Source organism: Aspergillus lentulus (assembly GCF_001445615.1).
Source record: "Aspergillus lentulus DNA, contig: Alt08, strain: IFM 54703, whole genome shotgun sequence".
In the NCBI taxonomy this organism is placed as follows: domain Eukaryota; kingdom Fungi; phylum Ascomycota; class Eurotiomycetes; order Eurotiales; family Aspergillaceae; genus Aspergillus; species Aspergillus lentulus.
The window spans coordinates 3,751,207-3,775,808 of NW_028322118.1; the positions used below are offsets into that span (position 1 = coordinate 3,751,207).

A 24,602-nucleotide genomic window follows, 5' to 3' on the forward strand; every position below is an offset into this window, starting at 1 on the left:
TCTTACAGGCACGGCCAGCGTGGACAACGTTGACAACAATCTATAGAGCACAAAAAGAAACGCTTGCAAGACGACAAGAAAGGAATGTGTTGAAGGAACGTGTTGAAGGAGAGTTTGTGTGTGTGTGTGTGTGTGTGTGTGTGTGAGAGTTTGATGAATTCAATCACATCGAGACGAGGACCTTTTCTATGCATCCCAGAGATAAACAGGTGCAAAAGGACCCCCAACTGGCCGAATTCTGGAAGTACGAGCACACGCCGAATGACGACGTCCAGACTGACAATCGCCAGTCTCAGGACAGGCCGTTAACCTTTTTTTGGATCTGCATCTCGACCGGCTGTTGAGCTATGATGATCCTGCAAGGGCCACGAGGTGCCATGCTATGGCCCATGGCCCCCACGATTCTTGACGTTGACGTCTCGAAAAGATTTATCGAGGATACTCCGTGGAATATCCTGATGCTGACCAGCTAGACTGACTCGTTGCTGCCATGATCTCAGGCGATGCTGGTATAATTATTCCTCACGAACGAATCGCTGCCCAGCAAGCATGGGGGCCGTGACAGAGAATCAAGATGAGGTCAAGTCAAACTCTCAAACGGTAGCTTGATGAATCCGAAGTCAACAGGTCGGCTAGTGATTAAAATAGCATCATCCTCGTAGTGGATGCCTCATGATTGGCGCGTTTCTCGGCGCGGCTCTCGTTAGACGGGATATACGAGCCTGCATCGATGCTCTGCTGATCTGTGCTTTGCCTTTTTTGGATATCCACTCGTGAAACAATCGCCAAAGAGCTAGAGGAGTCAGTTACAGAATTGGATGATACGATGTGACCCACTTGGCTCGTGTTCGTCAGTATCCTGAAAGCCCTCCTTCGTATGGATGGCCCTTATGGCTGGATGATGATATTGATGGGTAGAGTGCTTACCCTCTAATAATACTAACAGTCTGCACTGGGCCATAATGACTAGAATAGCAACACGATGATGATATGGCCCGTACCCCACATACCTTCATTCTTTCCTTCTCTCTAGTGAGCCGCAATAGGAAATGATTTGATCGGTCATTCTCTTGGTCGAACTTAAGAGATACCAAGTCAGGAAACGGAGAGCTTTGTCGAAAGGATGATGATACATCAAGTACTCTATCTCATGCTCATCTCATCAAGTCTCAAGGGACATGATATTCAGCGGCAAACTCGACAATAACAAACATCAGATGACACAAGATAAAAGCAAAGAAGGACAATCTACCTATTGCCAAAGATGAGGATCATGATATCCACGAATCACAGAGACGCCGTCCCGCAACCCCGCAGTCTCACAATGTACTCACTTTATGCAGATTAACCAGTCTCGCGATGATTGGTACGGGGAAGAGATACACACATGAGCTGCAATAAGATGTGATGCTATTGTTCGAGGTATACCTGCCTTAGTGGTTACAGCATACTGGTGGCGTTTTGGCCCAATGGCTGTCAATGTATGCACTCTGGCTAATGCATTCCCCTCGACAGAGTCAATTGACTACGGCCTCATTGATTTGGTTATATATCAGGCATAAAGCTTCTAATCCAACCACTGGTTTCTTCAATACAATCGTTCCACTCAAACGGCCGCAATCATGCCCTCAGCCAAACCGCCCCCTCCCAAAGTCCTCGTGCCGGAAAAACTCTCGCCAGATGGACTGGCTCTTCTGCGTGCGTCGCTCGAAGTAGACGAGCGAAAGGGTCTGGATGCGGATGAACTTCTCCAGATCATTCCCGAATATGAAGCTCTGGTCGTCCGCTCCGAAACCAAAGTCACGGCCAGTCTCCTTCGAGCCGCCAAACAACTCAAGGTAGTTGCCAGAGCGGGAGTAGGAGTGGACAACGTGGGTGAGTTAGCCCCTAGTCCCCAGGCTTGATCTATGGCACACTGACAAGTCACGGCACAGATGTCGAGGAAGCCACCAAGCTAGGCATCGTCGTCGTCAACTCGCCGTCAGGCAACATCGGGGCTGCTGCAGAACATACCATTGCCCTCCTGATGGCCATGGCGCGGAACATCCCCGAGGCCTGCAGCAGTCTGAAGAGCGGCAAATGGGAACGGAGCAAGTTTGTCGGAGTCGAGGTGAAGGGCAAGACCTTGTCGATCATCGGTTTGGGAAAAGGTGAGCTTCTGCATGAGGAACGAGACATCATTACACTACTATGCGGTCGAGTGTATGGCTGACTGAACAGTCGGCTTGACGGTTGCACGACTGGCCAAAGGGCTAGGAATGAACGTCAACGCGCTCGATCCGTATGCGTCTCCTGCCGTGGCGGCGTCCGCGTCTGTCACCCTGGTCTCATCACTGTCAGAACTACTGACTACGGCGGATTTTCTCACCATCCACACGCCGTTGATCGCGTCAACCAAGGGGATGATCTCGACGGCCGAACTCGCGCAGATGAAGGCTGGCTCCCGCATCCTCAACGTCGCTCGCGGCGGCACCATCGACGAAGCCGCTCTGCTGGAGGCCCTGGACGCAGGCCATCTGGCCGCAGCCGCCATCGACGTCTTCACGTCCGAACCTCCCCAGCCCGACTCGACTGCCGCCCGGCTGATCGCCCATCCCCGCGCGGTCGTCACTCCGCACCTCGGCGCCTCCACGGTCGAAGCGCAGGAAAACGTCTCCATCGACGTCTGCGAGCAGGTCCTCCAGATCCTCAACGGCTCCCTCCCACGCAGCGCCGTCAACGCGCCTCTCATCCTGCCCGAGGAATACCGCAAGCTGCAGCCGTTTGTCCGGCTCGTTGAAAAGATGGGCAGCCTATACACGCAGCACTACGCTTCGACCGTGGGCGGGTCCATGACGCGCAACACTTTTGATCTCATCTACCACGGCGAGGTGGCAGGCATCAGCAACACGCGGCCGCTGTTCGCCGCGCTGATCAAGGGCCTCCTGGCCCCGATCAGCAGCTCCGAGGGCATCAACATCAACATCGTCAATGCGGAACTGGTCGCGCGCGAACGCGGCATCTTCGTCAACGAGCAGCACTCGCGCGATCCGGCGGATCATTCGTATTCGTCTCTTGTGACGCTTGTCGCGAGGCCGCCTTCGCGCGCCTCGTCCCGTGCGCCTGCGCCGGAGGCTACCTCTCAGGTCGGACCTGTGCCGCAAGACCAGCGAATCATCTCCGGGACGTGCAGCGGCGACCAGCCGTTGATTAATCGGCTGGGCCGGTTTGAGACCTCGTTCGTCCCGGAGGGAACGCTGCTCATCTGCGAGAACTACGATTCTCCGGGGAAGATTGGGGCGGTGGGAAGTCTCTTAGGGCAGGAAGGGGTCAACATCAACTTTATGACGGTGGCTCCTGTTTCGAGGAAGTTTGCATTGGCGTCTGGGGAGACGGACGATGGAGGTTCTAAGCACGAGGCGTTGATGATCCTGGGGATCGACAAGGTGGTGGACCAGCGAGTGGCTGATGGGTTAGTCAAGGGGGGAGGAGTGTTGAGTGCTAGTGTCATTTCTCTTTGACAGAGCATCCTGAATGGCAAGAATTGTCCTGTGATCCGTAGTAGTTAATCTATATTGTGGCAGATGACCTGTCAGTGTCGATCGCAGTCCCCGCATTATGCAGAGCATTCACAGTCTAGGGCATAGCATACATACCAGAAGTAAATAGATAAACAATGCATTCCCTCAATCCATTTCACGTCAATCGCATCAAAATAATCACATCATCACAAGGTCCATAACTATAATAATCATATCATCAAAATGAAAACACCATTAATCCTTACTCTACTATCAATAACACTCCCCTCCGCAACAGCGACAACCCTCCAATCCCCCCTCGACTCCCCCAACAACAACAACAACAACAACATGAAATCAGGAAACCCCATAATCCAAGGCTGGTACGCCGACCCCGAAGCCCGCATCTTCGACACCAACTACTGGATCTACCCAACCTACTCCGCCGCCTACGAAACCCAAACCTTCTTCGACGCCTTTTCCTCCCCGGACCTCCTCACCTGGACCAAACACCCCCGCATTCTGGACTTCGGGGGGATCCCCTGGTCCACGAATCGGGCTGCTTGGGCGCCGAGTGTGATTCGTCGGCCTGCTTCGCCGACAACCAGTGGCCGTAGCAGTAGTGCTGCAGGGGAAGGGGAGAATGGGCATGAGTATGATTACTTTATGTACTTCTCCGCCGGCGACGGGGCAGGGATAGGCGTTGCGAAATCGACGACTGGACGGCCTGAGGGTCCCTATGCGGATGCTCTTGGAAAACCGCTTATCCCGACCACGGTGTTTGGGGCGGAGCCAATCGACGCGCAGGTGTTTATTGATGATGATGAACGGGTGTGGTTGTATTTTGGGGGGTGGAGCCATGCCGTCGTGGTGGAGTTGGAGAGTGATATGGTGAGTTTGAAAGGGGAGTATCTGGAAATAACACCCAAAGGGTATGTTGAGGGGCCGTGGATGATGAAGAAGGAAGGGGTGTATTATTTCATGTTTAGCGTGGGGGGGTAAGTTTCCCTCCTCTTCAGCGATGCGAGGCAAAGTGCTAATGGTTGGTGGCAGATGGGGAGATGACTCCTACGGCGTGAGTTATGTTACTGGGGCGTCGCCTACGGGTCCGTTCTCGACGGAGCCTGTCAAGATTCTCTCCGGGAATGCGACGGTTGGCACCGGGACGGGCCATAATAGTGTGATCACACCAGATGGAAAGGACTACTATATCGTCTACCATCGGCGGCCGGTGAATGACACCGAGCGCGACCACCGCGTGGTCTGTATCGACCGGATGGAGTTTGATGCAGACGGGAATATCCTGCCGGTGGTGATTACGACTGAGGGCGTAGATGCAAGGGCATTGGATCAGCCAAAGACTGTTTAGCGTACATGCCTGAGCTTCATGAGTATCAATAGTGCTATCGTATACCTTCAACGCCAAACTCCATAATGCATGGGTATCATATCAAAACATCGAGCTGCGCTTTTTATGCAACTTTGAATCGTCCGACGACCGTCGGAACCCAAAGAAACTACTCTTTTTCGGCTGCAGCTGCCCCTGTCCCTGTCCCTGACCTTGTGGGCGCGGCGGCTGCAAGAAATGCGCCGTCGAGTGCGGTCGAGGCGGGGGCACAGAGCCAGGCGCATGCGGCCGCGGTGTCGCAACTGGGCCCGGCATCAGATGCAACATGGACGGTGCCTGCTGGTGGTAGTAGTATCGCGGATTCGGCCGCGGTGGGGGATGCGGTTGCTGCTGTTGCTGCCGGGGAGGTGGTTGAGGACGCGGCGACTGGGCAGGAGGACGCGCAAGGTTCACGCTGCTGGCGCGCACCTGCTGCTCCTCGCGGCCGTAGATCTTCTGCAGTCGGCGAGTCTCCTTGTCGATCTCGGCCTGGCGCTTGCGACGAGCCTTCTCCTCTTCTTCTAGTTTTTTCTTGGTCCGTTTTTCCTCCTCCTTGCGCGAGAGTTCTTGCTTTTTCTTCTGTTGCTGCGTTGGAGCTGGGGCTGGCGTTGGGCTTGGCCGTGTGACTGGAGTCTCTGCTGGACGCGAGGGCGCAGGCTGTTTGCCGTTGGTTTTTGTATTCGAGGCTACCGGCGTAGGCTTCTGATTCTGCAAGCCTGTACCATTTTGTACCGTTGGGCTGGCACTGGCATTGACAGTACTGCCTGTCGGACCAGCCACAGGCTTCCTTCCCACCTCATCCCTTACAATCCGAAACGCGTCTTTCATCGGGGTAAAGTAGACATCGCGGATGGTCACCGCTCCTAGCAAGAGCACAACCTCCAGCCCCTTGAAATCCTCCATCTCAACCCGGTACAGGTTCGGCTCGTACAGCGTCAACTCCCGTAGCGCCTTGAAGATCGACAGCGTGATATCCGGCTCCTTGCTCTTCGTCTTCCCCTCCGGCAGTGTCGACGTCTTCCCTGACAGCAGACACGTCAGGTCCTTGGACAACTTGCTATCCTTGCGCCAGCTGAACCGCAGTTTCGGCGTCGTGTCCGCCAGGGCCGGGTCGGTCTGCGTGCGGTCGAGCGTCGAGGACGACGGCTGCCGAAATGTGTGCTGTGGCATCTCAAATTCCCACGTTGCGGGCGTATTCCACGTCTTGTGCTTGTAGCGGATCGTCACCTGCTGATCCGGGTTGTAAAGGTGGACGATGAACTGCGAGGGGAGAATGGGTTCTGGGGGAGGCGTGACCCCGCCGTTCAGGCGGATCGCCTCAGCGGATAGACTGGGTTGCGTCCATTCCGGGATGATTAGGATCTCGCCGTAGACGACATCTGGCACGAAAGGATCACAGAGCGCGACGGCATAGCGGTTCTTGGAGGAGGGGGAGGCGGGATCGGGGTAGCGGAGGGTGTAGGCGGGCTCGGGGTCGTCGCCGTACTGGCAGAGATAAATAGTCCACAGATGTTTTTGTTGGTTATTCGGTCTGAGATAGAAGGCTGTCGTTGTCGTCAGCAGTCAGTCAGCGGCTCGGTCAGTCTTCAAGCTATCTTTGGTGTATGAGTGGATGACGTACTGGGAAGGTTCTCGTCAAGCATTGTGCATGGATATCGCTACGGCGTGAACATTCAATGAGAACCGCCGGTCTGCAGTGGTTGAGACAATTCGGCCATTGATAAGTGGCCACGAGTTGAAATATACCACTGATGGAAAGAGGAAGTGGAAGTCGTTTCAGAGGTGCCTGGTGATAAGCCTGAGGCTTGCTTCTCTGGGGTATTGCCCGCTATTGCGCCACTGGATCCGCACCTAAAAATAGCGCATGTCCATCTTTCCTTGTCTTCGGAGAGCTTCTACTGAACGTTTCAAGTTGTGTCGAATAGGCAGCTATATGTTTACAACTCTAACTCTTGTCTGCAGATCTGCTACTATTGAGAAGCATTGGCTGAACGATGATAGGCTGACTGTCTATACTGCCGTCTCACCATTGTCCACTCATGTATCATATCTGTCAGGAAATAGGCAGAACTCAACTCAGTTCAATGGATGGCAATTCAGCTATTTGCACAAATCACAAAAGTTATATACTGATCTGACAGATCCTCTAACCCTGGGACTGAATTGAACCTAGGACTATTCAACTCTAGCCGTCAGAAGCATTCCGACATTTCAACAACCCAGCACCGACAGAATGAATCAAAAAGCCTGCTCGCAAATATGATTCTGACATGATCTACATACGAGAACAAGGTCAATCTCGTTGCCTTGAGCACTGCCCCGAAGGATGGGTGAAGTCTGCCTCGTGGATCAGGCCACAGCTAGTGATCAGAATCGTGCAATTGGGCTACTCCATCGTACTCTGCCTCTTAGCTCAGATTGGGGCTATCTAGGTGGAGGCTGGTGCGCCTACCCTTGTTTATGATTTATTGGAGTTACAGTGGGCCTGACTCGGGTTCTGAAGGACTGACAGGACTTGATTGTATTGACCGAGGATCCCGCTATCGAGTGAATGGCTCGGGATGAAGTACATGATGTTCTCACGCTGGTTCTCAACTAATTTCTTGTCTTCCCGGCCTGGCGGATCTCGAATCACCCCCTCAGAGCAATGCATTTCATCATCGGGCTGTGGTGTAGCAAAGACCGTTGGACGCGTGGCCTGGGATGAATTAGTGTCTGTCCAGTCTGGTCCTGGTCTGTCAAGCACGTACCGTATGAAAACAACGTCGATCCAATGGATTGAGCCCGCTGGTTATGACTGTATATCTAGAATCGGTCAGTCTCGTCCAACCTGGGGAGTGGAATCCTAACCTTTGCAGTAGATAAATAATGCTCTGTAATCTCCTGTTCCAGGTCCTCATCGCTCATCCAATGCTCGAACGCAGCCTCTGCCGGTATCATGGTGTTGGTCTGTATCCAACATCCCTCCCTGGCGTACATCAGTAAAACATCTCGCTCATGTAAATGGGTGGGGATGAACTTATTCGGCGAGCGTCTGCGTCTCGCGTCTGTTGAACAGGCTCAATGGCCCTCATGAAATAAGTCAAGCAAACCCTATCCTCCATAAGCCATACACCAGCGGATCCAGGACGTACCTGACGTTGAGTCTCGAGTCCGGTTGTATGATACACTTGAATGATTTTGTCAACCCGCCAGTTGCCATGCCTGATCGAGATTAGCTGTGGCCTTTTAGGGGGAGGGTTCGAGACTTAGGAAGATCACAATATATTGGCTTTCGTCATCTGGCCGATTCAACAAATATATTCCATCCTGGAAAGTGGAGATCCATCCTGCTTCCGTTAGCTATTGAGGGTTGGGGTCACTTACTAGACTTAAGCTGATAAGCTGGTATTCAGAAGATCGAGCACAGGTATGCAGAACCTGAGAACCACATATTAGTATTTGCTTGCTTTCCCGGGCGGACTCACCTGTTCGATACTGCTCTGGTAGAGTCAAGAATGAACCGATACTATCTGCTGAGACGATCAGGAAAAGGCTCTGGCTGATTGCCGAAAGCACGCAGCAATCGATATTCTTATAGACGACGGCTCACAATGAATTACTTGACTTGAAGACAGTCTTTGTCGCTGTCTTGTTCTTGCGTCCGTTTGTTCTATTCTGGTCGACTCGGCGAGCTTTGTACTTTTGTCTCTGAGCACATAATGGCTATTGTTCGAGTGTTGCAAGTATGTCTTCAATCCACGGAAATTTTCCTTGAAGAGTCGCATCGAGTCCAATCATCGATGCGATCTCGAACCTTGTTCCTTGTCGGGGGATTGGATGTGAAACGGGTGCCTTTGTTGCGTCCGTTATTGAGGTCCCCGGCTTTGTTCGATTCAACCGCAACCCTTGAGATCGACTCTTTATTTCCCTCGTCTACAATCAAATGAAACACCTGAACCAATGGATTGCTTTCTATCTTGCATCTATTTTCGTCTAGATCTATCTTCAGTCCAATCATGCAGCAGCCAACACTTGGCAAGTAACATCCAACGTCTCAGACTCTGACACCCTCGACCTCCTTGCCCTCCGGAACCGTGGTTTGCTCGCGCTCGGCTGTGCTCAGTTGCAAGCCCTGGTCATCCCATCCTTGTGTGCCAAGCTTGTACAATGTCTTTTGTCTCTCACGGTCTAGCATGGGGCCGTCCTTACCACGGCGATGGCGTGATTCCACTGTCTCAACCATTGTCGCATTGTCGCCGTCTAACGGGTAGCCCTCCAGGTCATCTTTGTGTGTCTCGTCGGAGAAGACGAAGCTGCGGTATTCCGTGTTGCTCCAACCGGTTCCTTATACAAGCGTCAGTCACATTATTCTGGTCATCAGAAAGCTGAGAAGACGAGGACAAAACATACCCTGGTAATGACTGCTATCCTCCCAGTCCTCCGTGAAATAGTGCAGGAAACCACCGTGCGTGACGACGACGATCTCCTTCTCCGGCCTCTCCTTCAACCAGCGCCGCGCCTCACGCGCCCGGTTCTTGATCGCCTCGTTGGTCGGCGCATAGCGACCCGTCTGAATACCGTCAGTCTCCCTTCCCCAACCCAAAACGAAGGAAGGCAACAAACCTTGCTGTTCCATCCCTCGTGCACTAAACTCATGTCCACGGGGATTCCCTGCTCCTCCATCTCCTTCCGCAGAACCTCCGGGTCACTCCCCGTATCGCAGGGAACGTCACTTGTCTCTTGCACATCCGGCAGCAGCACGATCTTCATATCCTTGTGTTTCTCGAACACGGGCTGGAAGCTCTGGTATGCAGTGTAGATGGTCCGCCGGAGAGGCGACGCGGTGATCAGCTCGATCCGATCATGGAAGGGGAAGTTGTCGCGAAGGATGCGACATTGTTCGTTTCCGAGGTCGGTCAGGGAGGGATCGTGGATGACGTGGTTCGCTGTGCTCAGGTTGTGGACGCCCTGATGGTATGGTTAGTTTCGAGTACGCAGTAAGATGTCTGCAAGGAGCACCATACCTGAGCATGGCGAACGCAATGGACAATTGGCGGCATTTTAAAAGTCTAGTAGATATCTAGATAGAGAGGGACAAGTTAGAATATAGAAGCGTGGGGTAGCGGGGCAGTCGACGATAAATCCTAGCAGGACACACGTACCTATCGGCAGCGCAAACAAAACGAAAAATTCTTCAGATGTATGACAGAAAATGAGGAAGGTTGTAAATCTGATTCTGAGGAACTTGGAGAATACTTAAATCAGTAAGGCTACTGTTGGTTGTGACTGGTTGAGTCAATCCCGGAGGACAGCGCACCGTGGGGGTGATGTTGAATATGACTGGACAACAGCAGGACTCAAGACTTACATTCAGAATCTCTATGCAAAGCGTATAGATCGTCTATGTACGAGAAAAAAAATAAACAGGATAGTGAAGAAACAGACAAATCTACTACAAAGATCAGAGTGGGAGCAATCATGGCAAATCCCGCCTTTCCATGGCAGCAACGTCATTTGTCGGGGGAAACTGGTCCGAAGACTGGCAGGCAGGTTTGGCGAATCGCCTCACAAGAACATGGGCAATGGAAAGAGAAAAATGAGACTGTAATGGGCAACGTATAAGCCCTCCATGAATATGATCATATTATATACAGCAACGCCCTCTATGGCTGGATCCCGAAACCACCTAAATACGTCCTATCCTCCATGCACCCTGGCCATGAGTGGCACTGCAACGATGTACGGTATATCACAAACCAACCTTGCGGAGGGTATTATCTAGCAAGCGAACATAAGTTTGCCTGGTAAATCAAGCAACTCCAAATCCCCGAGCATTCTCAAGAGCTTTGTTAAGCTTCTCTTCCAAGACACTCTTTGATGAGTATTCCGGCAAAAGTAGTCGGCCGAAACAGGTCAAACTGGTCGGAAGGCGCTGGAGAAATGTCAGTCTGTTAACGCAGCAGAAAAGCGAGCAAGTACACTTACAGCATCACCCACACCGTTTCTCTGAATGACAAACATGATGCTCGCAATACCGTTCACAGGAACACGATCACTGGCCGTGACAAACTCCAAGAGCTGCGCCTTCTTCTCTGCAGAAAAGCCCTTCACAATGCTCCAGAAATCTCGGATGACTCGGTGATGGGGATCGAAGCCGCCTTCGTATCGGGCATGGCGTTCCAGTTCTCCCAGATCAATTTCCTGAATTCCTTCGACGACCGTCTTGAAAGCTTCTGGCGTAAAGATTGACAGGGCCGCTCGGTCTAGACACGTATAAAATCCACGCGCAAACGCCTCAAACTGGGGCCTGATCGACTTATCAGTAAGCCAGAATATGTAATCCTTGACGAACTGAGCACGGTTCTCATTCGTAACAAGGGCGGCCTCCTCAACTGGAGGCGTTGGGACGCAATGGTCAAGACGCTCTGATGTGCTCCGGTGCGACGACCCGCATTCGAAGAAATCAGCATGGTCCGCAGCCATAGAGCAGGGAGGACTCAGATCTGCGGGATCAGCATGCTGAGACAGCTCCGACCAGTTCGTTGCAAGCTCCGACGACTTGCCGCGGTCCCTTGCCCGCAAGGGCCATACAGCGTCTTTGCCAACCTTCTCCATGTCAACCGTTTCAACAGCGCCAAAGGCTTCGAAAGTGAATTCATATGTTCGCATAAAGACATCTCCCACGTCGCCGTCCTGCCATGACAATAATAACTCGAGTCCTTTCGCAAGCTCCGGCCAGCCATCTCGGATATGCTCCAAGTGTTTTACTTTGAGTCCGAGCAGCTTGCGGTAGAAGGCGACCGGAAAGTTAACCGGCAATGTCAAACCGTTATAGATCGCAAGCGACATGAGCAAGCCTAGGAGCTCGAATTTGTAGAGAGGTTCCAACGAACAAGGCTGGAACCAGGAGATACGGGTTCGCGCGTCCATTGTGAACATACCGTACGATGGATCCAGAGCTTCTGCCATGACGACTCGGAAAAACTCTTGCTGGACACCGCCGTGATCGAGGCCTTCTTCACCTTCGTCCATCCCCATCTGCACTTTCAGTGGACGCATCAGCTCTCTTCTCTCCCGCCGCCAGAGTTGGTTAAGAGCATCGGTGAGCACATTATCACGGCGGACCATGAGAACCAGATACGTAGACATCGATGTCTTCATTTGTGACAAAAGCATAACATCATCCTGTATGGGAATCGGTCCAAATGCGGTCTGGTTCACATGTCTCGAGGTCGTCATGGCAGCTTCGTAGTACTTGGACATGGCAGCGTAGTTCAGGGCGCGGAAATAAATGACGAGTGCTGAAGGAGGAAAAAGGAACGAATAGGACAGCAGATGCAACGTTTTGTTATTGGTCAACCTTCCGATCCATTCCACAGGCATATCCAGAGGCTCCAACCGCTCGCAGAGGAACGGGGTGTGGAAATCTTCCGGGACCAACCCCAAGCGGTTTCGCTGCTTGTACATTCGTGACAGAATCTCCACGACGCCTCCGGCAGAGCTGCTCCGTGAGATCTCAGGGTTACCATCCCATTCTCTCAAGAAAAGAGTCCGAAGCCATTCAGCGATAATCGCGGCCGCAGAGGGTGGGAGATCAGCGTGATCTGACTCGTCTGTTCCAGCTCTTAAAAGGCTGTAATGGTCGCCCAGGTTGTCCAGCAGAAGATCCAGGGCACTGTCTTGTCGCTTTTTGGAGAAATCTTGGAGGCAAGGATGACGCGCTTTCGATATCTCATAAAAGGCCAAGCGCGCGGTAAGAGCGCGCACCAGGCGGTTAATCAACCGCAAAGCCAGCTCGTGCTCAAGCTTGTCAGTGAGCTCGACAATGGACCGCGCCTTTGCTGGAGAGAGCTTTTCCATGTCTGCACTCGAAGCCACAGTCCCAAGAGCACGCATTTGAAGGAGCGAACGCCATGTGTGTGCATCGACTTGCGGAAGACTGCTGGTAAGGGAAAAGAAGGCAACAGTTGCAATATCTGCCGCGTGAGCATCGGCCAAATGTTCCTGGCCTTCAAAATCAGATGTTCGCCTACCGACGACTGGTATAGACGACGGCCCGGTTGAATTAGAATTGGTTGACGGACGGCGTGGTAGACGACCAGGCATTGAGAGCTCTTTTGGTGGCATAAACAGCGTCTCCACGGCGCGCCAGAGGCTATGGAGAGCAATATCCCAGGGACAGAAAGTAAAGAGCTTACTCAGTGATGGTTGTAGCTGCTGCAAATCAAGCTTCGAATTTGAGCAATCCTGCTCCGGGCCAGCCGTCTCTTCTCGAAATGAGCGAAGAATTTGCTTGGTAGAACCCAGTGCGTAGAATACACTCTGGGCAAGGAATATATACATTCGACGCTGGCGGGATGTTGCAAACTGCCATTCAGGATTCTCAAAGTTCCCTGTAGATTCCATGTAACGCAGCTCATCCGTCCATCTCTGAGCTTCTTCGTCAGATTGGACCATCATTTGCGCGAGCCCGTCGATGATTGCGCCATTTAAGTGACTTAGGCTTTGAACAGTCAGCGGTCGTTCCGCCTTTTCATAAGGGCTTTTGCATTTTGACTGGTCATCGTTCGAAGATTGTGTTTCTAATGCCAAGTGGTCGTCTCTAGCTGCCAGCGGCTTTTCGGCATCCTGATTCTGGGTGTCATTTAAGAATTTCGCACTATCCCACGACACACGCCTCTCCTTCTTCTTCCGCTGTGTCTGTGTGAAAGTCCCATCAAGATGTTCATTCCTGCCGCGATGTTTTTGCGGGCGATGCTTCAGCGCCGGCGGCGATGATATGTTAACCGATCCGTCAGTCTCAAGATGCGAATTGTAAGAGAGCTTTCGGCTTGGCCTCAAGTCTAACCGCGACTTTCCCTCTTTGACTGTGCGCGGACTTTGTTGATGCTGGTCTGTTTCAATCAAGGATATTCGTCTCACTTGGTGCTCGGGTTTAGATTCAACTCGCGGGGCCCGTCTATTCGCATCCCGCGACGAAGGAGTATGGGGAGCAACCCCCGGCGACTTATTTTGCAAGTTCGCACGCCGCCTTGCGCACGTAGATCCCATAGTAGTATTTGTATGTTCGCAACCCTCGCGTTTGGGTGACCGAACGTGCTGCTTACCCAAACGATCTGCATCTGAATCCAGCACGTCTGGTGACCGCCGTAGAGGGAGCCATTCGACCATTCGTAGCGAGAGAGTATCAAACAGGTTCTGCGTAAAGGATTTCGGGTCTTTCATTCGTTGCGTCGCGGACTGGTCGTCAACTGGCGCGGGTTCATTTTGTTGTCGCGATTCCATATACGATCCGGGCCCTATTCCCGTGTTGTCACAGGGCTTCGCAGATGCTGCATCTTGATTGACCGGCGCTCTATTCGCCGATAGGTCGCCAGCTGTCCTGCGACTCGATGCCGATGACGGACTTCGTGCTTCGGTACGGTCGGTCAATGCTCCGCGGCTTGACCGTCTCGATGAACGCAGATGATCTTGAGACGACAGCTCCGACGGGACGCGCTGGGTGTTACGGCAGAGACCACTCTCCGGATTATCCAAGCTAGCCAAGTAGCAGGCCAGGGTCCGGGCACTTAGCTCCGTGTAACGACGATACGGCCCTTCAGATACCCTTCGCCTGTAACTTGCGCAGGTCGGAGTGCGGCAGGCGGGATCTTGACATCCATGGAGAAGCTGATTTTTGTACCTTGATTATCAGAAACTCAGTTAGCCGTGACCCATGCCTCACCTCGCCGGGTTTTAGGTGGTTTCGTGGGACACACTCACTTTCGGACTAGAAGGTTGAACTGGCGCCGTCGCTCCTCTCTATACCAGAATAGAACTTGTGCCGGATCAGACACATCGATGGTGTTCTGAACAATGATATCTGGAGCGTTTGAAGGAAGCTTTGACCGATGGAACTGAGACCGGTCGACGCCAGCATCGTACGAGCTCACTGAAGCTCCGCGGAGCCTAGTCATCTTCGCGAACTGAGGAGCATACCTGAGCGATGGCAGTCAGGATAAACCCGTTCCTATCTATGTATAAGAAGCGGAAGAATATGGTTGATAGCGAGATGGTTGCGGTTGGAATCGTGAACACCGTATGAGACGGCCAGCTGTTCCTCCCCAAGCTGATATCATCGCCAGAGGCATCCTAGCCTCAGGCGCCAAGCCTCATGAGTGGAGATGACTAAAGCGTCTGGAACATTGATGATCCAGAGATATAGGGCCTAAACCGGAATAGGGCAGCCTTGTATTCAATTAACTTAGTCGGGCTTAGAGTAGGACGTCACGTGCCTTGAACGTCATCGCCACTGTCCAAAATTACGGCCTTAAAGCGGCAAGGCGAGGATTTTGTGCGGTTCGGATGGAACTTTATCGGAGGGGATTATTGATTATCAATAATTTCTTCGACCAGCACCCATCAAGTGAGATCAGGAACGCTTACTGATTGCCTGGCACCCTCCGGTTGCCCCTCATTTCTGTCGCTTGCCTTCAGTTTATCTTCTTCAGGACCTGACTCACTCTTCACTTCAGTGGGCTCAAGTTTTCGCATCGACTTGTACCCCGCTCGAATTTCTTCCCACAACGAGTAGTGGCAATCAACCGCCGCATCCTTTTTTGTCTGATACCCTTATTCTTTCGTCGATTACTTCAGTAACTTTCAAGATGTCTTCTCTTCCTTATACTTGCAACACCTGCTTGGTTGCGTTTCGGAGCAGCGATGCTCAAAGGGATCACATGCGCATGGATTGGCAGTAGGTTTTCCTGGAAGTCCATGGCACATCCGTCAACTCTCTAACATCGATAGTTTATATAACATGAAGCGCCGTGTTGCCTCTCTGCCTCCAGTATCCCAGGAAATCTTCAATGAAAAAGTCCTTGCCGCCAAAGCCACTTCGACAGCCGCTGCCGCCAAGGCGTCCTTCGAGAAGACCTGCCTTGCTTGCCAGAAGACATTCTACAGTGAGAACTCGTATCAGAACCATGTGAAGAGCTCCAAGCACAAGGCCCGGGAGGCGCGGATGAGCAAAGACCTTGCAGACGATTCGTCATCTGTCATGAGCTCCACCTTCTCTCTGGGCGAACCGATCAACAAGTCTCAGGAAGGCGACTCGGAAGTCGCCAAGGTTGCCGACAATCTCAAGACATCGACGATCGAGGAAGAGGATGAGGATGAGGAGGAGCTCGAGGACGGGTCTGAATACTCGGCTTCCCGCTGTCTGTTTTGTAGCCACAAGGCCTCGGACCTTCAAGAGAACACAGAGCACATGCGCAAGAGCCACGGCATGTTCATTCCCGAAAAAGACTACCTCGTCAACCTGGAGGGTCTGATCCACTACCTCTACCGCAAAATCAACGAGAACAGCGAATGTCTCTACTGCCATGCCATCCGAAACAGCCCGGCCGGCATTCGTACTCACATGCGGGACAAGGGCCATTGCATGATCGCTTTTGAGACCGAAGAGGAACAGATCGAGATCGGCCAATACTACGACTTCCGCAGCACATACTCCGATGACGATGCCGGGTCAGTAACCAGCGAGACACCAGAGGACGGCGGAGTCAAGGTAACCGGCTCGGACGGCGACGACGACGGATGGGAGACGGAAACCTCCGCCTCCTCCCTGGACGAGGACGAAGACGACGACGACTTCGATTCCCACAGAAAGGCACCCGTCGTGTACCAGACCGAATACGAACTGCACCTCCCCTCCGGAAAGAGCGTCGGCCACCGCTCTCTCGCCAAATACTACCGCCAGAACCTGCACAACTATCCATCGATGGAAGAGAAGATCGCCCGCCAACTCGCCATCGAGAACGGCGAAGTAGAGGAAGAGCGACCCCGGGGCCGCAACCCCACTCGCGCCCTCGTCACCCGTGCCAACGGCGGCCTCGGCATGATTGGCGCCACGGAGGATCAGAAACGGGTCGCGGTCATGTCGGAACGCAAGGACCGGACGCGTGCTATTCGGCAAGAACTCCGGTACAGAGACCGGGTCAACCGGGCTGCGAACAACCAGAAACACTTCCGGGTATGTACATCTTATTCTGATCTGTTTAGCAGGATGCTAACGTTGACTGCTAGGACCCCCTTCTGCAATGATCGCACCGCTGGTCTTTTTCTATCATGGTTCAATGGCTGTTTGGTTTGTCAAGTCGATTACTGGAGTTATTCAGGTGCATGCATATACATGGATGAGATGAGATGATCAAAATATCAAAAGTCTTATGCATATGACGAATTTCCCGATTTCGTAGTGCCATACCGGCAGTTTACCGTCTCTACAATCATTTCTTTATGATGGGAAAATAGACAAGTCGATTAGAATGGTTGGGTTACAGGCTATTTATGCATGGGATACGCTTCCCGGTTGAAGGATTCAAACGAACACCGTTATCGGTCGCTTTTTCCGTAGCCACATACAGTATGCTCATACACAGGCGTTGACATCAAGGACTCGCTTGCGCGATCGTCGCTCTGGCCGGCAGAGTGATGGAGAGGTAGAGGGGTGGAGAAGGGGAAAGAGACACCTTCCAACCGCGACAAAACTCATGGAGATAACAGGGGTGCTTCTTCGTCACGCCGGCCGTCCGAGGTTTTCGCGTGGGACTTGTGCTTGCGGCGGCGTTTCTTCTTTTTGTGTCCGTTCGGTTGTGTAGCAGGGGCGGATTGCTCTTCGTCAAGGTCGATGAGCTGACCGTCCTGACGAACGGGGAACTTGGCTTGCTTATTGGACGATCTTTCGTCATCGGAAGAAGTGTTGCTGCTGGTGGTGTGAAGGACGACTTTGCGGATTCCGTTGACGTCGACAATTTGTTCGGTGATGCTCCCACTGCGGGCGGGTCCCTTGTGCAGGTAACCACTGCCCAGTCGGGTCTGTTCCTCAAGTCGGCTGGACGATGTGGTGCTGGTGGCGACGCTCGTCCTCGACGGCGGTTTATCATCCTGCTCGTGGACGGCTTCTGGAATGGCTAGTTCGAGGACACCGTTATCCGAGGCTCGATTGTTCATGGTGCCGTAGCCCAGCTTCACTGCGTGAACACCGTCTCGGGCGTCAATGCCAGATTGAAGGAGTCCAGCTCCTATGCCTCCGGCCAAGCCGGTAGATGTATTGTTGACGACCTGTGAGCCCGAGGTGCTGTGCCCGGAATCCATATCAGTGTGTCCCGATCGGCTGGGAGAGCCGCTTGCTCGCTTGATCTTCACGTTCTGGTAGCGAGTTTGACGAGGGCGGCTGGCCAGGTTGGACGGTCCGAGGTGCTTCAGGTGTTCGCGTATCTCGTCAGTGGTCCCTCGGTGAGTGAGAAAACAATCAGTCGAGTCGGAATTCTTGTCCGAGGTCTGGAGGCGCATATGGAAGCGAGGCGGAGGAGCTTCCACGGAGCTGCGACGCCGATCAACAGAGGGCATACGGGATTGGCCGTCGGATTCTAGCAGAGGCCCCGCGGACTCGAGAGCGAGCATGGGCGGCTCCTCGACAATGCGACCTTTCGGAACGCGAGACTTGGGAGCCGGAGCCATGCGCCTAATTGCCTTGTGTACATCAATGAAGACATCGGACTCGTCGATGATCTCTCTGCTCACTCGTCAGTGTCATTGGCCGGATAAGGGACAGCGCAAAACACGTACTCGCCAATTAGCTCCTCAATCACGTCCTCTAAGGTGACTACTCCTAATGCACCACGGTCCTCACCAGGATATTCCGAGACGAGAACCATATGAGACTTGCCCTCCTGGAAGAAGTTGACAATGTCCAGACAGCTGGTTTCGGGGCGAGTTTCGGGAAGCGTCGCCAAAGCGAAATCCCGCACGCGCTTGCAATCCTCGGGATCGTAGGTGATCAGCATCTTTACCAAGAGCATACCCACAAAGTTCATAGGGTTATCGGGGGCATGGATGGGAATGCGGGAGTATCCCTGGGACAGAATGAGATCCATAGTCGATTCGTCCAAGACGGTATCTGCAGACATGGTGAAGACATCTTCCATGGGCGTCATGATGCTTCCGACGGACTTTTCTTTCAGGTCAAGCACAGCGCTGATGATGGTAACTTCATCCGAGTTGAGCTGTTCTCCCGCCTCACCCAGGGTCTTGTGCAATGTCACCAACGTCTTCAGACCAGCCTTCTTGTAGATTGTTCCATGATCTTCACCCAGTAGTCTGTCCAGCAGCTTGGCCACGGGCCAAGCGACAGGGGACATGATGTACATGAGCACTAGGACGCAGGGAGCCATCCAGGCCCCGATCGGGAGACCGTATCGGACGCATATCGACTGAGGAACGATTTCACCAAAGATCACTGCGACATCATCAATACGACGCCAATTGGAGGGGTACCAATCAGAAGGCGGGAGAAATATATACCGATGAGTGCAGTACTGCCCAAAACAGCAGGCCAGCCTCCTCCGAGCGACCGATCGAGGATGATGGGGAGAGTCTCGTTAGTGATGACGTTACTGAGCAGCAAAGTGACCAGAACCCAATGTTTTCCCTTCTTGAGGAGTCGAAGCACGCTAGCGGCATTTCTTCGTTCGGATTTATCGCCTGACGATTTGATGACTTGCAGATAGACCTCATCCTATCGGATTGACGGGGTCGGGTTAGCTCAAGGGACTGACACTTCCAGGCCCCGATCGGGAGAGAATGAGAAAACATACCTGGCCCATCAAAGCAATGGTCAACCCAGCGAAGGCACCGCCGCTCAGCACGAGCGCAGCGGCCACACCTAAGTAGAGCCATAATTGTGGGTCATCGACTGGTTTGGGGTCGAATTCATGGCCGCCCAAGACTTGATAATGATTGCGGGAGGCGACTGTAGGAGCGGCGGAGATGAGGGGTATTTGGGTGGAAGCCAGAAGAAACAGTTTCGCTAAACCGAGGACAACGGGCCTCAAGGCCACGTAGCGGCTGGCCGAAGGTATAGCCATCAGCAGTTGGTGAGGGAGTGAAAAAGAGAGAAGTAAGTAGTAGCGCGGGCTACTGCAGAGACATATTTATGGCGAAAAACGATGATTCTAGTGTCTCTTGTCCTCTTTCTGGACTAGTTGGGGGACGAGACTCCCAGAGTGCCAAACCTAAGGCCAAAAGAGTTTCCGGGCCAAGCGGAGACTACCTTAGACTACGGTGGATGTCCCGATGACGTGCGGCCCTCTCTCGGCTGGTGGAGCTCCCAGCACGTCCTCAGTCCTCAAGCTCTGGGGGATCTATTTCTGTATCAGATCAACTGCAACGATGCTATCTACCAAGCTAGTGGGCTTCTCTTTTCGTTGTATCTAAAGAGGCAGAACCTCTTGTCGATGAGCTTGATCCTGCAAACGAACAACAGCAATGAGTTTCCACCTTCCATCCTTTCCTTGAGGCTTTTTTCTTTCTTTTTTCCATCTTTTCTTTTGCGACTAGATCTTATTGGGTTTAGTGCCTCATCCCTTGATTTGTATTATTCCAGATACGGACTGGTCCTGAGACATTGATACCCAATCAAATGCTTCGCCGAGTGCATGAGATTATACTAACCACTAACGGTTAGCCCTTAACCACAGCTTCCATTTCCGATTCTCCAAGCAACAACCGCAGTTGATCCATATCCACCAGAGTCTACCTACTACTCTGTACTGTGAAGAGTAAAGGAGAAGAATAACTGGACTACTCACGAGAGCTTAACAGCCTCTGTATCTTCTTAGAAGCTTAGTACCATTGTTCATTCAGCTGTGATGGCATGTATCCAGTCAGATCAGCATCAACCGCCAGCATGGTATAATAAAGTTGCATGTACTCGCTTTAGTCTATTAATCAAGCATAGCGAAACTACAATGATCGACAACGGAATCGCACTGGTGATCTTGGATCATATTGACGATGGAGAGCAGAGCAATCAGGTATAAGTGTCTCCCCGTCAGGGGATGAATTGTATTGTACCCTCGTTTACGGTGGATCTACTGGTCTCTGCGAGTAGAATTTGGAAAACTCATGGGATTGGTGTCCTCAACCTCCTCGATCGATGGTAGTGCTGTCCTAATGCCTCAGGCCAATCTGGATTGCCATAGTTGATCTACCGCGAAGATGCAAATAGTAGAAAGAAATATACAGCAGAGGAAGAGGAATAGACGATGTAGCATTGAGCAGAGTAAACAAGATGAAGTAGAGTAGATGAGATTGAAGGACGAAAGACAAATGATCTTTCACTGACGAACCATGGCAAGAAATGCAATGTAAATGCTGATCCAGGAGCTGTATATTAGATGCCTGATGAGAGGCCCTTCTTTTTACCGAACTGACAGACGGGTTATCTGGAGGCTGGAGTCTACCTACAAGTAACATCAGCCTTCGAATGACTGCTTCCACCTCGACGATAACATCCCCTCACATAAGGCGAATCAGCTCCTTTTGGCTGGTAATCTCCATAATCGAAGTGAATGATTCTGATATGGTGATATCGCCATGACCTACCGTAGTGACATAGCATCACGCTTTCACCATCGAGACCCGATGCTCCCAGCACGCCAATACGATGCCAGCGCCTTCTCTGGACCTCAATATTCACTCTCGAACCCTGTATCTCATCCAGACTGACACAGGCTTTGGTTCCTGCCCCCCAGCAGACGTGTGATATTCACTCAGTGCCCGTTTCCAGCCCGGTTCTGCTGCTGGTTTCCCAGGTTCACCTCCCAAAGGCCTCGCTTTGACAGGAGAACATTCACTCGATCTCGCTTAGCTGTTGCTGGAGCAGGTTTTGGTGATACTTGCCACTCATTTTGTTGTGTTCCCCTGCTCCTGCTCGACTCTTTCTCTCTCTCCTACTTCTCTTCTTCTTGTTCTCTGCGAAAGCATCCCATAGCACCATATTTGAAACCTCCAAACTGCTCTTCAACTCTGCAAACAAAAATCCCGTCTCAGCCATCTCATCAGATCATCATCCCAAGAATCTCAATCATCTCTTTTTCGTTCTCCTCAATTGACCTCATCAAGAAGCTACCAAGTGCTTCTCTCTCTCGACAACATTCCAAAAGACAAGAACCTCGTGTTGTTGACTTCTTTTTCCCTCCACCACCTCCCAAGCACCATGACTTCTCACGTTGAGATGTACTTCCTGTACGGAGAAGCCTACGACGAAACCGCCCCTGTCACAAGGGCAGAGGCCTGGCTCCGTCAGTTCGCTTACGCGGACTTGACGACCGGCGCCACGCTTTCCTTTGCACTCGTCACTCTCCTGGGGGTCATGGCTCTATTTTGGGAGGATCTCGCTTTCTGGATCTCGGCTGTCGCGAAGAGACTCGACTCACCGATCCTTGCTGTGGTTGCCGCAGCCAGTTCGCTCGTTATGCAGCTGGTTAGCGTTTGCTCTCGTAAGGAGCTCGGCACCATCGTGCAGAATTGGGTCAAACAGCCGAATGTCGACTGTCGCCTCGTCCGACTCGTCTCCGCCGTTGGCAGCTGGTGGTTTCCCCCTAATCAACCCCTGACAACAGTCTGCCGGCTAGCCGGTTCATTTGTCTGCGGTACGACCGCGTACGTGTGGCTCTTCTTCCCTCTTTCGCAGTTCCTGTCTGGTTTCGCCGACGGTCTGCTGACTGAGACGAAGGAGATGTCCCTGTACTGCATGGGCATCCACGGACGGTGGACCATCGCCAGTCGGCTTATCTGGCGTCAGTGGGGGAGGGTCGCCTTCTGCAACGGTGAGGAGACCGGACTCGAGTTGCGCGCGATAATCGAGGACGATTGGCAATTGCCACGTCCCTTCGACCTCGACGGCGAGATCCACCACCTCCGAATCCTTGCTTTCGTCGCTGCCAGCGTCTCGCTCGCTACCACGGCGGCGTGGTCCTTCCGCGCTCTCTCCAAGATCGCCTTGTTCCAGCGTGTCGTCGTCGTTTTCCAACAGCCCTCGTCTCCGGGCCAGAGAGCGGACCACGTCGCCGGCAGCGAGACACAGCTTCCCGGGTCGTCAATCAATAAGCGGCAGGATGACTTGATGAACCTGATCAGCAGTTACGAAGGCATCCTTTCCGAGAAGGAACGTGTCCTATCCGCCACGACCCAGAAGCTTAGGGCGACCGAGCAACGGATGGAGGATGGCTGGGCTCAAGCCAAGCGGTTGGCTGCCCTCCAAGTCGTACGCGCCGAAGAAACTCGCGCCCGTGAGTCGACCGACATTGCCCTGTTGCGACGCAAGCTCGCGGAAATGGAGGCGCGGCTCAGCCTGGCCCAGGGTAGAGCGAGAGCGGTGGAGGATGATGCCACTGCGAGAGTGCGGTCCCTCTGCAATCAAGTGGCCGGGCTAGAACAGCAGCTGCAGGCCCAGAGGGAACAGGCCGGGGACATTTCTCTGGGCGAAGTCGATTCGCTCAGAGCCGAACTTCAGGTTCGGAATGACCAGCTCGTCGACATCGAGCACCGCCTGGCCGCCGCAGAGGCCCGAGAGCGTGACTCTCGTGGCCGGGCAAACGATGCCGAAGCCGAACGTCGCCAACTCGCCGATCGCGCCCATGAGCTCGATGCTCAAGCCCAGGAACTCACTGCCCAGAACGAGGTGCTCCAGGCCTTGTGCGACACCCTGTCGCAGGAGTGTGGTTCTCTGGGTGCAATCCAGCAGGACCGCGATGACGCCTTCGGGCTGGCATCCGCCCTGCAGCACGAGCTCGTGTCGACAAGAGCGACGGCGGAGACCGCATTTAGGGAATCCCAGGAGTCCCTCGCTCAGACTCGCGCAGCCGAATCAAACCTCCGACAATCAATGCAGGAACTCAGGCACGCCTGCGACTTGACTCTCGCGCAGGAACGTGCGGCCAGTGCTGGGGCTCGGGCTCGGGCGTCCGAACTTGAGGCGGAGGTCGAAGACCTCCAAACCAAGGTCGGGCTGGCCATGAGGGACGCACAGAGGGCCCAGGAGAGGGCGGTGTCTGCCGAGAGGATCATCAGGATCCTCCAGACCCGCCTGGCCAGGCATGAGGACGCTGCCCGGGGCGCGTTGCAAGAGATCCCCAAGCGCCAGATTGGCAACTTAGGGTCCATCTCCACCGCCCTGGCCGAGAGCGAGGTGAAGGTCGCCCAGCAGCAGGCCGAAATCAACGACCTCCGGCGCCAAGTCGAGCAGCTCAGGCTGCAGGGACCGTCTGGCCCGACCGACAAGGCTGTCCAGGAGGACGTTCAGAAGCTGCGGGCTGCCCTTGATAGGGTACGGAGAGAGCGGACGGAGGACCAACTCCGTTGGGACAAGAGAACGCGTGAGCTGGAGGAGGACAACCGAAAGCTGCGCATCTCTCTGTCGAACGCCGAGGCACCGTCGGCCCGCCGTCCTGGCGGTCGCCGGCCTCCTACTCTCCCCTGATTTCCTACAGGTTGCTTGTTCAGCCCACCTGGACCGGCCGGGGACTCCCGTTTCGACGGGACTTTCATGGCAACGGGCCGGTGGTCCCCTGAGCAGAGTCCCCGAATGAGGCCTTATTCCTCCCTTCCCTAGATGTCGACGTTTGGGCTCGGTATCCTCGCAGTGGCATAAGGTAAACGGGGGCAGCGCGTGTTGCGGAACATGGGTGGTCTAGGGGTCCTTGATGGACACGCACACGGCGCTTGCCGGGGAAAAAGGGGGCCAGCGGAGGAAGGAACTGCATTCGGGCCGGGGACATGGACTTCAGGGTTGGATTATGGGGATGGACTTTGGGCTGGTGAGGCGGGCGTGTGTTGGTGGGCGGGCTAGGGGTCCTTGATGGACAAACACACGTCCCGCGGAGGAGAGGGAATCCTCGGAGTCGGCG

At 53.4% G+C, this 24,602-nt stretch overlaps 8 protein-coding genes across 8 annotated transcripts; 4 read left to right on the forward strand and 4 right to left on the reverse strand.

The window, feature by feature from the left end:
* Positions 1 to 1,622: 1,622 nt before the first annotated feature.
* ALT_4429 (D-3-phosphoglycerate dehydrogenase 1, chloroplastic) lies at positions 1,623 to 3,500 on the forward strand (the record flags this gene model as incomplete). Its single annotated transcript, XM_033559892.2, has 3 exons — positions 1,623 to 1,875; positions 1,935 to 2,150; positions 2,221 to 3,500. The coding sequence occupies 3 exons, from the start codon at positions 1,623 to 1,625 to the stop codon at positions 3,498 to 3,500; spliced, it is 1,749 nt and encodes a 582-aa protein (XP_033415783.1).
* Positions 3,501 to 3,851: 351 nt separating this feature from the next.
* On the forward strand, positions 3,852 to 4,869 carry ALT_4430 (glycoside hydrolase family 43 protein; the record flags this gene model as incomplete). Its single annotated transcript, XM_033559891.2, has 2 exons — positions 3,852 to 4,498; positions 4,554 to 4,869. 2 exons carry the CDS (start codon positions 3,852 to 3,854, stop codon positions 4,867 to 4,869), a joined length of 963 nt encoding a protein of 320 aa, XP_033415782.2.
* Positions 4,870 to 4,950: 81 nt separating this feature from the next.
* Positions 4,951 to 7,827, reverse strand: ALT_4431 (uncharacterized protein; the record flags this gene model as incomplete). The annotated part of the gene is made up of 3 exons (XM_089599745.1): positions 4,951 to 6,431; positions 7,366 to 7,585; positions 7,738 to 7,827. 3 exons carry the CDS (start codon positions 7,825 to 7,827, stop codon positions 4,951 to 4,953), a joined length of 1,791 nt encoding a protein of 596 aa, XP_089456083.1.
* Positions 7,828 to 8,923: 1,096 nt separating this feature from the next.
* On the reverse strand, positions 8,924 to 9,929 carry ALT_4432 (histidine phosphatase family protein; the record flags this gene model as incomplete). The annotated part of the gene is made up of 4 exons (XM_033559889.1): positions 8,924 to 9,213; positions 9,280 to 9,439; positions 9,493 to 9,837; positions 9,894 to 9,929. 4 exons carry the CDS (start codon positions 9,927 to 9,929, stop codon positions 8,924 to 8,926), a joined length of 831 nt encoding a protein of 276 aa, XP_033415780.1.
* Positions 9,930 to 10,678: 749 nt separating this feature from the next.
* Positions 10,679 to 14,825, reverse strand: ALT_4433 (HECT domain protein; the record flags this gene model as incomplete). Its single annotated transcript, XM_089599746.1, has 4 exons — positions 10,679 to 10,801; positions 10,855 to 14,407; positions 14,476 to 14,538; positions 14,632 to 14,825. 4 exons carry the CDS (start codon positions 14,823 to 14,825, stop codon positions 10,679 to 10,681), a joined length of 3,933 nt encoding a protein of 1,310 aa, XP_089456084.1.
* A 690-nt stretch (positions 14,826 to 15,515) lies between these two features.
* ALT_4434 (putative C2H2 finger domain protein) lies at positions 15,516 to 16,953 on the forward strand (the record flags this gene model as incomplete). The annotated part of the gene is made up of 3 exons (XM_033559887.1): positions 15,516 to 15,604; positions 15,658 to 16,882; positions 16,936 to 16,953. 3 exons carry the CDS (start codon positions 15,516 to 15,518, stop codon positions 16,951 to 16,953), a joined length of 1,332 nt encoding a protein of 443 aa, XP_033415778.1.
* Positions 16,954 to 17,400: 447 nt separating this feature from the next.
* ALT_4435 (putative DUF21 and CBS domain protein (Mam3)) lies at positions 17,401 to 19,778 on the reverse strand (the record flags this gene model as incomplete). Its single annotated transcript, XM_033559886.2, has 4 exons — positions 17,401 to 18,427; positions 18,481 to 19,150; positions 19,216 to 19,429; positions 19,509 to 19,778. The coding sequence occupies 4 exons, from the start codon at positions 19,776 to 19,778 to the stop codon at positions 17,401 to 17,403; spliced, it is 2,181 nt and encodes a 726-aa protein (XP_033415777.1).
* Positions 19,779 to 21,910: 2,132 nt separating this feature from the next.
* On the forward strand, positions 21,911 to 24,175 carry ALT_4436 (uncharacterized protein; the record flags this gene model as incomplete). Its single annotated transcript, XM_033559885.1, has 1 exon — positions 21,911 to 24,175. One exon carries the CDS (start codon positions 21,911 to 21,913, stop codon positions 24,173 to 24,175), a length of 2,265 nt encoding a protein of 754 aa, XP_033415776.1.
* Between the last annotated feature and the right edge of the window lie 427 nt (positions 24,176 to 24,602).